The sequence below is a fragment of the Salmo salar genome, chromosome ssa01 (assembly GCF_905237065.1).
Source record: "Salmo salar chromosome ssa01, Ssal_v3.1, whole genome shotgun sequence".
Taxonomy (NCBI): Eukaryota; Metazoa; Chordata; class Actinopteri; order Salmoniformes; family Salmonidae; genus Salmo; species Salmo salar.
In genome coordinates, this window is record NC_059442.1 from 60,259,123 (window position 1) to 60,272,181 (window position 13,059).

Genomic DNA, 13,059 nt, shown 5'->3' on the forward strand with positions numbered 1-13,059 from the left:
TGTGTAGATCAAATCAAATCAAAGTTTGTATTCGGCGCACGTGACAACAGGTTTAGACCTTACAGTGAAATGCTTACTTACAGGCTCTAACCAATAGTGCAAAAAAGGTATTAGGTGAACAATAGGTATGGGTGATGGGTGAGAAAAAAATATATTTAATCAATTTTGAATTCAGGCTGTAACACAACAAAATGTGGAATAAGTCAAGGGGTATGAGCACAGTATATAGTCTTGTGAGTGTGCATAGAGTCAGTGCAAGATAGGGTCAGTGCAGATAGTCCTTTTAATGACTTATTTAGCAATCTTACGGCTATTTAGCCATCTTATTTCTTGTGGGTAGAAGCTGTCTTGGAGGCTTTTGGTCCGAAAGCCGATGCTCTGGTACCATTTTTGCCGAACGGAACAGTCTATGGTTTGGTGACTGGAGTCTTCCTCCGACACCGCCTGATTTTGAGGTCCTGGATGGCTGGGAGCTTGGCCCCAGTGACTGGGCTGTACACACCACCCTCTAGCGCTTTGCGGTCGAGGGCGGTGCATTTTCCATACCAAGCTGTGATGCAGCCAGTCAAGATGGTGTTGATGGTGCAGCTGTAGAACTTTGTGAATCTAAGTGCTAGTGATTGGCCTGATCACTAACAATGACAAGACAGCCTGCAGTGAGGTTAGAGCCCTGGCGAAATGGTGCCAGGAAAATAACCTCTCCCTCAATGTCAACAAAACTAAGGAGCTTATCGTAGACTACAGGAGACAGAAGAGAGAGCATGCCCCCACCCTCATTGACAGGGCCACAGTGGATAGGGTCAGAAGCTTCAAGTTCCTACAGCACCTGGTGTCAAAGGAAGGCCATGAAGATCATTAAGGACCTCAGTCATCCGAGCCACGGACTGTTCACTTGGCTCCTGTCCGACAGACGGAGTCAGTACAGGTGCATCAGTGCCAAGATCGAGACTAAAAACTGCTTCTATTACCAGGCCATCAGACGGTTGAACAAGCCATCACTAGCCATGTACCAGGTGATGAACACTCACTCATTCAAAACATACACAAGCTATCACACACACACACACCTCATACTAACGAACACACACACAGCCAACACTGCTGTCCCATGCTAGAGAGACATTTAACCACTGATCACTTCCCGTTTCACACTGTGTATTTAAATACTGTATCTCATAATATTTCTACTACTGTACATTGTATTTTACTGTTTATGCACACTGCATATTTATTCTTGACATGGCTCACTAATACGTATAGATTGCATTTGATTACTGCTACAATGCTATTTGGGTTGATAATCAGATTAGTCTTGCCGTTCTTGATTTCTTGTTTGACATTTTACTGCATTGTTAGGAGCTAGTAACATAAGCATTTTCCTGCAACCTCTGCCAGTAGAGCTTGCCAGTTTCTAGTCCTAAAAAACAGAAATGAGTTACCTCTGGTTCGTTCAGCCATTTCTATTGGAAAAATAAGGTCCGAGGTTAAAACAGGCTTATATATTATAGATTGATTTTATAAGTCAGTTAACATGACCTTAATTATGAAGCATTTTTGTAATTTTCTGATTACATAAATGCTTCAAAATTCACAAGTGATGTTAGCTGATGATTATCTCAGAACAAGAGTATAAGATCTAAGCCTGTTTACCACACTTAATTTTTACAGTTTAGCCAAAAACCATACAAAAACGTCATTGATTTAGTGTCATTGCTATTGCGGTCTTTAACAGCAAATTTCCCCTCCCCACTCAGACAGTCCTAGCCAAATTATTTGCTTGAGAAATAGCCCGTTGCCAAGAAGCTTTTTTTTGCATTTTAATTGAAAACAATCACAGTAAGGTACTTTGTTAGCCAGAAATCATAAATATATATTTTGTAGGCTGCGTTAAACATTTAAAGTATGCCAAAATGGTGGCAATAGCATTTTTTTTTTATAACAATTAAATAGTTGTCCATACAAATGTTTAAACCTAGCGCAAGTAAATACAGAATGATGAATTCACAAAATGCTCACAGCATGCATCACATAAGTGAACATAAAAACAAATATATGCACTGCAGTGGCTAGCTGCTGTTCTTAATGATCATGTTTTTCTTCCGGACATAATCCAGTCTGCCATCGCAGTACTCACTTTTCCAGTGTGGAAGCAACATTCCCTGTTTTATCCAAAAGGAAACATGTGACCAAATATAATTAAGATACCGGTAAGCAAATACCTACAGGGTTGCTAAACCAACATACAGCATTGTTTCTTATCGCAATGTAAATGCCTGAGAATTCTGTAACAGGAACTTGCTCTGGCATGTAATTAATCTATGTCGCTGTTACACCAGGCTCTATAGTAGTTGCACAGCAGAGTTTAAAACAGCAAAGTGCAGAAGACCATGTCCTCTTGAAACAATCCACTGATCAGCTACAGTAAAAAGGATAAACATTGGCATTCCAATCAACAAAGTATGTATTATGAAAGCTATTCAGTTAATAAATACATAAATCAGCCAAGGCATTTCAAGTTTTGTGAAATTGTTCCTCAATCATACCCACAGCAGGACAGACTTCTCCTTTCATGCAGTTTTTTGTATTGATGAAACTGTTCTGAAGTTCGGGTGAGTCACTGTTGGGAAGGGTACAGTAATGACTTGAGTTCCATGTGTTGCAGTGTGCTTGTGTGTGGGGTTCTAACTCATTTTCAGAGCATGGCATATATGGTGCAGGACTACCCAGGTAAGAGTTTAGTACCTGTAGATAATATCTGATCAGACGTGGAATGGAAACAAGCCAGACCAATACATCAAGTAAAAGGCCTGATACTAGATCCAATACTACAGCTACCTTTTATGAAAAGGTTTTGGATAGGAGGAACCACACTGGAGGAATAGGTCACGTATCGGCACATTTTACAGTTAAAAAAGTTATGCAAAACTATTCAAACACACACCAATATATCAACATGTTAACTTCTTTTAATGCGTAATTTGTACTTGTAACGGTAAAGTGCGCAACCCATACAGTTTGGCCAATTTACACTCTTATACATACATTATAATCCACAATCTACACTTTAAGTACATGAAGTTTACAGTACACTCATTTCTAAAGTGAGACGCAGTCTCAAATTAAGCCACTAGATAACACTGTTTCCTGCCCAGTCCGTTTAGAATACACGCTTGAGTCCACTCAGTTGTGAACTGCATTTCCCAGTATGCCACACAGAGATTTCATGCCACAAGTAGTTGAGGTCATTCTTACATTTCCAGCCGCATTATGGACTCAAGCTGAAAAGAGAACTGTGTGCTGAGATCTTGAAATGGGAAGGGCGCTGTTGTGCAAGTGTGTTTATAGCAATCAGGGAGAAGACTTAAAAACCTTGTCACTTTTAGTAGAACTACTTCCACAATGTATCTTTAATAGGTCTTACATTGGTAGACTACTGTAGTTGCACGACAGTCATTTGGCAAATCTGAATATTTCTTGAACAGATGAACTTGGTGTTACATGGGACTTAACTGTGTACAAAGACAGCGTAACAATAAGATCAGTAGGTCTAGATGACAACTGACTAAATACACTGGAGTGGAGACATTTTCTAAGTGGAATATTTACCTTTGACCTCAGAATCACCAGTCTGGTCAATCAATACAGAGGGTCATTTCTACCTCTTCGATAAATCTTTGATTAATCTTCCCCAAAGACAGCAGATACTTGACTGCATATAATTTTACACAGACTAGTATTTCATCAATGACAGGCATTGCCAAAACTTATAACGGTGGAGCAAAATGACTCTTGCCCTGAAGGAAGAATTCATGGTGAAATGATTGATCTCTGAAAACTATCTTTAGTGGGATCCTATAGCTGTCCTTCCATTGCTCAATGTAAAGACTCCCTTAATTTCCCCAGGCACCATGGCTTTAGACGCTCCCTTGGCTACATGATCAATCGCCACAGCCTGCCTGTCTTCAATGCAACATGGAGTGCCAGACTGCATCTTCATGTGGAACACAGAAATGCATTTAAAATCAAAGTGTCATTTCACTAATGCTAGCTGAACACTGTTCATTAAAACAGGAACCCTCAAACGGTCCTTTTCATCAAGACGTGTGATCTCCCAGGACCTGGCTAAAATAAACTCATTTCTATTTTTTGGAAATCGAGACCAACTTCCTTTAATTTTATTGAACCACATTTGGGATATAATCCTCTCGATGCAGGAATCAAATACTTAAAATGTAGCCCGTCTCAGAAAATGAAGAATATTGCACAAGTATATATTTCTCAATCAACCCCACCTGGCCAACAGAGAACACAATAAGAAAATGTCATCTTAAACCTAAGTGGTATTTGCATCAATAAGAACAAAATTGGCTCAGAGGCAGAATTTAAACATCCATTATCCTGAGTGGTCTCGTCTATCCAATATTTCAAATGCATTTTTAACCAAAGTCAACCTCTTCAGTAGTTAAGCGATGCATATTAGAAAGCTCTCATTACTTCTTGCCTCACTGCAAAAACTCTCCCGACTAGGAGCCAACAACCTAATGTGGATTGACTTTTGTTGATGGACAAGAAAAAGAGTGAACACCAAGATTGGCGTTTGACTTGTCAAACTAACCCTCACCTTGTCAACTAGTGTGCAAATTCTTAGTGGGTTTAAGAGTCAGTGGTTAAACTGTGGAGACTACTGGCACTCTTGCCCAAATATGCTGGCCAAATCAGCATAAACATGTCCATGGTGTAGTTTCTCTAGGAATTTGAGAAGAATATGACAAGGGGAATTCAACGCAAGGGAAACAGAGCAACTCCGGACTCCTTCACCATGACCCCCCCCCCATCTCCTAAAGACATTCCAAACAATGAGAATTAAAATAAATGTCACAGGACATGGTGGGATGTGCAATCAGGGAAAACAAAAAAAACATTGTGTCCTATTTCTTGCTGCGCAGGCGTTTGGACTGGCGCGGGAGGTCTGAGCTCTTCCTGGTGCGTTTCAAGGGCGGGCTACCCACCGTCGCCACCACTGCGACCATGGCACTGGTTGCCGTGGTGACGGCAGCAGAGCCCGTCGAGGAAGAAGCTGCTGAGGTGGAGGCGGCTACGGCCGGCCTGGCACCTCCCCCCACCGCACTGTCCATCAGTTCCCTGAGCTTGTGCTCCAGCTCAGCCAGCCGGGCATTCTGCTCCCCGATAACCTGAGTCTGCTCCAGCAGCTTATGCTCCTGGTCCTGCAGCTGCTTTTGCTGCTCCAGCTGCTTGACGCGCACCTCCTGATTTTCCCGCCGCAGCACTGTCATGGACGCCCCGTTCATCTTTACCTGCTGTTGCACCTTGGTCATCTCAGAGCGTGACGGCGTGTTCTTGGCCAGCAGGGACATGGTGGTCAGGGAGGTGGAGGGGCCGGCCACTGGGGTAGGCAGAGAGAATAGGGAGGGTGATGATCTTAGGGTAGCGAAGTTGAACAATAAAGATCGTCATGTTAAATTGTATTCATATTAAGTGACATGGGTGTCTGTAGAATCTTTATTGGCCATAGAAAGATCAGTGCAGTTGTCCATTACCTGGGGCAGATCCGATGAGGCGCCCTGACAGGTCGGCCCCAGGAAGCCTCTTTTTCAGGATGGGGACGATCTTCTCGTCAAAGTACTCCATGGCCATGGAAGAGATGTCCCGCAGCTCTTGCAGCACCTCATGAGCCCGCTGGGGCGCACGTGTAGAGTTCACATAGCGCAGCACACGGTAGATCTCATCAATCACCTCAGGGAAAGACAGTCACATGCCGGGAACCTTAAGCTTAGAATAAATTGTACGCTTGGGCTTAGAATGTTAAGAATGTGATCCTGGTGTGTGTGTGTGTGTGTGTAATGTTGTTGAGGCCAAGAGTTTCCAAGTTAATGGAAGTAGCTAGCATGTTCATTTTGGGATGGAAATGGTCTTCCACTTAAAAAAGAAATTATGCTTTGATCATTTAATCAAATCATTTTTCTAAACTAACGTCAATCTAAGAGCAGGAGTGCCATCTTGTGGCCAAACGGAAGAAGCTCTAAAGTTAGTCGATGTAAAAGAAAACCATAAAACAGAAATTAGCATCTAATGTACAGATGTGACAGGTCGTTAGTGGGTGGTAGGTTAAAGAGGTTGAATTCTAGGCACCTTGCCAGGGATGAAGCAGCAAAGACTGGAGTCCACATATTTCATGAAGGTCATGTTGAGTAGCGAGAGGCGCGTTTCTACAGCAGCCAGGATGTCAGCGTGACGGGCCAGTGAGTGGTTCCTCCGCTCCGACTCCCGCCTGCCACAAGACAAAGCACAAAATATTTTATCCCCAATTTCGTGGTTTCCAATTGGTAGTTACAGTCTCGTCGCTGCAACTCCCGTACGGACTCAGGAAAGGCGAAGGTCGAGAGCCGTGCGTCCTCTGAAACACAAACCAATCAAGCCGCGCTGCTTCTTGACACAATGCCCTCATTGGTGCGGCTGGCTTCCGAGTTAAGTGTCGGAGGAAACGCCATACACCTGGCGACCGTGTTAGCGTGCACTGCGCCCGGCCGAGAGCCTGGATTCGAACCCAGAAGCTCTAGTGGCACAGCTAGCACTGCGATGCAGTACGTTAGACCACTGCGCCACTCGGGGGGCCTAAGCACACCAAATATACACATTGGACAAGATGACAGAACTTTATGATACAAGTAACATTATCACGATTGAATGCAAACTTGAGGGATCATCAAAAAATGAAGTTGCTGAATGGTAAAATTTAAAAGTATAGCCATACAAAAAAAAGAGCCTTGAGGCATGAGGTAATCACTGTTGTAATGCACTGGTGGTGCTGCTGCTGACACTGGGGTGAGTAGGCTATAATTTTAGGCTAATCATGCACAAGTTTATGGTCAAATGATTCATTTTATTTAATTATTCACAATGCATCTTTCTTACTGTAACAAGGAAAACATGGACCTCCTTTCATGAACGATTCAATCTAGAATTGCAATGCTCCGATACATTTTAGTTGAAAGTGATTCATTTTGAGTAGGGGAACAAATTGATATATACAAAAAAAAGTGTCAATAAAAAGATGACATTTTCCATTTTAAAATGAATATCTGCTGCTGAGGGGGATCTCAGACGCTGGGCCTCTGAGCTGGATCTGTCTGAGAGGACTTTATGCCGAGTAGCCCTCTGCTAGTGTGCGCGCGCGCCTGTCAATGTTGTGTGTGTGTGTGTGTGTGTGTGTGCGGCACCTGAGCCATTGGGCAGACTGAGCTCCACCCGACAATCAGATTAGGGGTGTGGGAAATTTGATTTGTCACAACTTTCATACTTTTTTGAAAGTCAGAACTCACTCACACCCATTGATAAACTTAATTTGTTGAGCTGGTACCATGTCAACAATTATTTTTAGAAAGCATGGCATTTAGCCCATTAGGCAGGATTAGGAGTCCACCTATGATGGCAGATTAACGAGGGCGACATGGTCAATTAAGCTTTGACAAAGACACACCAACAACAAAACCTCACATAATTCCGCCCAAAAACACTAACAAGCTCTTGGCTTGCATTAGCAAATGGCTTGGAGATAATAAGCCATCTCTGCACTTAGGGAAAACTGAAGCAGTTATTTTTGGATCCAGACCTAAATTGTGTAGGTCGTCTGAAATCAGAGTGGAGTTAGGGGGTGAGATGCTGACTACTAAAACCTCTTAGCTACTTGGGATGTATCCTAGATGGAAGCTTGGGAGGTGTGAGCATGGCCAATAAAGTGCTAGGGAAGGTTAATGCCAGGACTAAGTTTTTGGCTAGATACCATTTGAAAGGAAACATTGAAGTTTAAGGAAATGTGGAATGTATGAGAATATAACAATAGATCAGGTAGAAAAATAATACAAAGAAAACAAAACATTCTTTTGTATTTTTTTTGTACCATCTTTGAAATGCAAGAGATATGCCATAATGTATTATTCCAGCCCAGGTGCAATTTAAATTTTGGCCACTAAATGGCATCAGTGTATGTGCAACGTTTTATACTGATCCAATGAACCATTGCATTTGTTCAAAATGTATCAAGGCTGCCCAAATGTGCCTAATTTGTTTATTAATAATTTCTCATGTTCAAAATTGTGCACTCAAACAATAGCATGGTATTATTTCATTGTAATAGCTACTGTAAATTGGACAGTGCAGTTAGATGAACAAGAATTTAAGCTTTCTGCCAATATCCATGTCCTGGGAGATTTTCTTGTTACTTACAACCTCATGCTAATCACATTAGCCTACGTTAGCTCAACCGTCCCGTGGAAGGGACACCGATCCCGAAGTAATTGAAAGCATCAGACAAGCTCAGCAATCTACTTAGTTGATTTATAAAATATGGTGTTTATATGGGAAAAATACACATTTTAAAATGTATACCAATCGATTGGTCAAAAGAACAAGACTGCCCTACTTCCTACAGAGCTCAAGCACTTCTGACTTAATTTCCTGAATTGCAGTAGGCCAACTTTTACTCATTGATTTGCTTCAGGACATAGGCCAAGCAAAAACATATATTCAAATACTATAGAACTCCCTCCAGTGGTGTTGAGACTGACCTTGGAAGCTGGGCTTTGACCTGCCTCTGGCACAGGCTGTGGTAACGCTCCACCTTGAGGAAGCCTTGGTTCAGCATGCGCTGATTGATCATGTCCATGCGCTTGCATACCTGGGAAAAGAACAGAGTCGGGAAGGTATGGTTAAGTAGCATGTCTTTTACCCTTCCTCCAACCTCTCCATGACCTTGCATGACACATACAGCATGTGATGCTCAAACTGAAGTGAGTTTGCACTGCAGGGTCCACCAGTGGGGTGATGGTACGGCCAGAGTTTCTAAACCCAGAAACGACGTCGCAAGACTTCCGGGAATGCTTGCGAAACATACCCAGGTTTGAGAAATCTGGCCGTGTTCGAGAGGATCAAAACCGTGATGAATCATGAGTAAATTGTGACTGACTTACAAATAACGAGTCGTTATTTAAGATGCAAGGTGATTTGTAGATCAGTCAGCAGTCACTTGCACTGTCGGGTGCAATGTTGAACAAGCCCAATGAGAAGTGAAATTCTTCCTGAGTAGTTAATTCTAAATCTAAAAAGTCAACCTAGATTCCAGCCAATGTTATTACTCTAACCTGGTGAAAGTGACATACTGACACGTTAAAAACTGTGGAAAGAGTGCACAGGTGCAGTTCAGCAGTTCAGAAACACGTCATCAGGTCTACACATGAGCCTAGCTAGCCAATGTCGTCATGACATCGACTACAAGTGTGATCGGGGATTTCTATTTGAGAAGCAGTTTCTTCCCATCATACTGTACTGTCTTCAGTATACTCATACTAAGAATTAATTCCCCTTGACCATGCCCACAAATTGGGGAAACAAAAAGAGCTAATTTGGTTATGGATTTTTTGTTATACAGAAATAACAAAACATGCCAAAAAGCTGCTGTGTTGTTCAATGTACATGTAACCAGGTCAGAAATGCTGCAATACACCCATGTAGGGAAATGGAGCATGTGAGAAGAGCCATATGGCTTCAGGCTATTCAGCACGGGAGAGTGGGAAATGTGTGGACCCGGTGTCTAAGTAGGCTGCACATAGGCGTAGCCATGCGTGTGGAAATAAATACAAAAATCACAGGCAAGACATTTAACTTGTTTAGTATAGTCCGTTTGTAACTCCACTCTATGTGTAGCTGAATAGTCCATTTATTTGTGTTGTTGGTCTTTGCTAGCCCACCTGGTCTCAGACTACACGTAACATAGTAAATGTAAATCTGGGACACTCGAATGAGTTTAATGTTACATTTGATATGGTTGGAAATATATTATATACATATACACACATCAAATACATGACATGTTACTTAAGGCAAAAACGACAAAAGTAGGGCGGATGGGTGAGCATATAACAAACATTTAGCAACCAAAAGGTCGCATGTTTGAATCTCACCACAGACAACTTTAGCATGTTAACTAACACTGTCCCTAACCCAACTAGCGTTAGCCACCACAAATTGCAATTTAACACTTTGTACGAAATGGATGATTGACATCCATAAATTAATACATAGCATACACTAATTGGAGTGTCCCGTATTTACATTTACTATGTTACGTCTACCGAGTCCAGTTGGGCTAGCTTAATGTTGAGTAGCTAGCACTCACATGGCTGCTCGCAGTCATGAAAAGGGGCATGAGGGAAGCCCTACAATATGTTTTAAGTAGTGAGAACACATGCAATGTTTTAAAGTATTCTTAAGACATATACTTTTCTTTAATGTAGTTTCGTAATGACTGAAACAAGCAGACAAGGAAATTGCATTTGAACCTAGGTAACCACAGGTTGTGTTCCCACAGATGTGCGGGGCAGCGACCCATCTAAAGGCTAGGAAAACGAGTGTGCTTGCATACTCTCTCTTAAGAAATCTGACATTAATTTTGACGGTTTTGCCAAGGAGATGTTAGTCGCGCAATTTTACATCTAACAATGACAAAATACGCATGAAAATTCTGTCATCTTTCATTAAATGAAAGACCATTGAAGAATCCCTACAGTAGACTGAACTTTGGCTGGCCTGAAAGTGGAACTGGCAGCTTTAACAACTTTGCAGATATGAAAGCAATATAAAATTCCCAGTTTATGCTACAAAACCAAATTTCTAAACAGGTTCTATTTGACTCAGCATTCCAAGACGTGCACTAAGGCATTGTTGGTAGAATAGTTGGATGCAGTTCAATGCATGACTAATATAATTCACCAATACTTCCTTGGTAGTCCAAAACATATTGCTATCAGGTTGTAAATCACAGCTGTCCTGGTACATTGTTTGCTGCTTCCATTCAGGATGCACCGTTTCAGTTACTCAATATTTCAGACAAAAACAGACAAATGTAATTAAGGCTGGTAATGTCACTACAATCAAATTAGCAAGGGTAATGATCACAAGTCAGTCATAACGTGGCTAATAGGCTAGCTACCCATTTATGTAGCAAGCTTAAAACACAGGGACTAACGTTAGCTAGCTGCTAGGAGGATGTCATTGAGTGACCCCCCTCCCCCATCTCGTATTCATTGGCTATACACAGCTAAACACGCAGGCGTCATTCGGTTTGCTAGCAAGAACTTGAACGACTTATCCAGTTAGCATCTCTTGTGTTGGCAAATTCACTCTGGCCGTCTATGCCAATTTTAGAGTATTCATCTGTGTGCAAGAGTGCAGAATAACTGATGAATTTACACAACACCTGCTGAATATGACCGGGGTCAGTAAGCTTCTTGCTCTGGCTAGCATTAGTTGTTGATCTTGTGCATAATTGAGGGAGAGAGCATACCTTCTCATGGTTTGATCAATAGGACTGCAAAGTTACCAAATGTAAGAGAATTCCCGTGGTATTGACATCTGCAGAAATCCATTCAGGTGTATTTGTGGCTTTTGGTGAATGCTTTCTATTGACCTAAAGTCATGCAGTTACAACTGCCTGTAAACACAGTCCTGTTCAAAGTGTATGATGGCAGGCCTGTGGCAATTTCTTGTTTGCATAAAGACCTACTGTAGCTCTGATTGGCTATGGTGCACCGGTCTGCGTAGACTCCGGTCCTGGAGGAAACAGATGTTTTTATTTACTGGAGTGTCTATTAAATTGTCCAAACACATGGCCGCTTTCACACTATTATTACTATAACATTTTCACAAATGCCTTAGTAGACAATTCCCAAACATTCTACAAATTACCATATCTCAGTGAACACATGACAGGTAAGTGTCATTACTGGGGGTGTATATGAAGAGATTTGAATAAGATTTCATGTTGCTATAATGCTGTCAGCTCCACTTTAACGCCGACTGGGACTCTACAATGGCCAGATCCAAAAGGGCTGAGGTAGAGCTGAAATAGCCTACTACTCCTCCCCAACACACACAAACCTCTAGATGTCAATTGGCCTATTGCACCACTTTAAATTAAAGGGAAGTCTTACTGTACTTGGTGGAAAGCAGAAATAAAACCCAACTTTAAAATGTTTAGTATGCCAATGTAGTGTGGACATTCAGAATTACTGAATTTTTGCTAAATCTTGACAAACATACTAAGTAACTAGATAACGCATTTACTTTGCTAGAAAAGTAGAGATTTAAAACAAACAAGCCATTTGTTTGTTTGAATTCGACATGTTTGTCATGAGTTCCAGCCAGGACAGGGCCCTAGCTGGCTAAAGCAACCGGGAATGGAATTGAAATAAAATCCGATGCAAATAAACTAGCTTAGCTAGTTGGCTATATTTCGGTACCCTTAATTATTACTATTATTAAGTGGGAAAGACATCCACATTTAACATATAAGCAGTTACTTATTGAACGTTAAACACCCAAGTAGTACTACTACTACTACTACCTTTTGTTAAATAGCTAACGTTGGCAGGAGCTAGGTTAGCCAGACGCTGCATTGGTATTTGCTTCATAGTTTGTTTGTTTTCTCTCACCAAGCGTAGCAGGCTGATTTCGTCGTAAGACAGGAAATTGAGAATAGTCTCAATCGCCACAATGGGAAGTCCTAAGAGCGGGTTGTTCTGGTGTGGTTGATCCGGTGGTGGTGTAGACAATCTCGGTAACGCCGAGTCGCAATCCAGGGCTCCAAAACCTCCCTCGACTCTTTCTAAAACGGCAGCCATCTTCAATTGCTCGATAGGGGAAATGACGTTTCCTAGGAACATTCTCTGAACAACGCTCGAAAAAGTCTCGCAAGACTGTACACAACTATTTCAATTCACTTGAGTAAACAAAGTAGCAAGATTTTGCATTAACCCACTCATCCCTACAAACAGCTGTGTCCAGCCCTGGGTTATAGTGTCACAATTATAATGTACCTACCCTTCGTTCAATCTGATTTAAACCTTAGTTATCTCATTGGCTACAACTGATATTGTTCAAGAAGCAATCATCAAGCTGCGTTACCCAATGTTTTTTCTGTATCTGGGTTGTGAAAGTCTGCAAAAGTAATGAAAGCCTGCTGACAACAAAACCTCATATTGACAT

The 13,059-nt window shown here is 41.7% G+C and overlaps 1 protein-coding gene across 1 annotated transcript; it reads right to left on the bottom strand.

Annotated features, from left to right (window-relative positions):
* Positions 1–2,948: 2,948 nt before the first annotated feature.
* On the bottom strand, positions 2,949–12,867 carry LOC106606749 (F-box only protein 28). The gene is made up of 5 exons (XM_014203115.2): positions 12,507–12,867; positions 8,586–8,695; positions 6,151–6,289; positions 5,559–5,754; positions 2,949–5,404 (listed from the first exon to the last, which is right to left on the bottom strand). The coding sequence occupies exons 1-5, from the start codon at positions 12,735–12,737 to the stop codon at positions 4,929–4,931; spliced, it is 1,152 nt and encodes a 383-aa protein (XP_014058590.1). The 5' UTR covers positions 12,738–12,867; the 3' UTR covers positions 2,949–4,928.
* Between the last annotated feature and the right edge of the window lie 192 nt (positions 12,868–13,059).

What these genes read in the sequence shown, in the direction of transcription:
- LOC106606749 (XM_014203115.2), bottom strand. Translation starts at nt 12,737, where the DNA reads ATGTTCCTAGGAAACGTCATTTCCCCTATCGAGCAATTGAAGATGGCT. An exon ending in AAATCAGCCTGCTACGCTTG is followed by an intron (nt 8,696 to 12,506) that starts GTGAGAGAAAAC and finishes TTCTTTTCCCAG; the next exon opens with GTATGCAAGCGCATGGACAT. An exon ending in GTCAAAGCCCAGCTTCCAAG is followed by an intron (nt 6,290 to 8,585) that starts GTCAGTCTCAAC and finishes GTCTTGTGGCAG; the next exon opens with GCGGGAGTCGGAGCGGAGGA.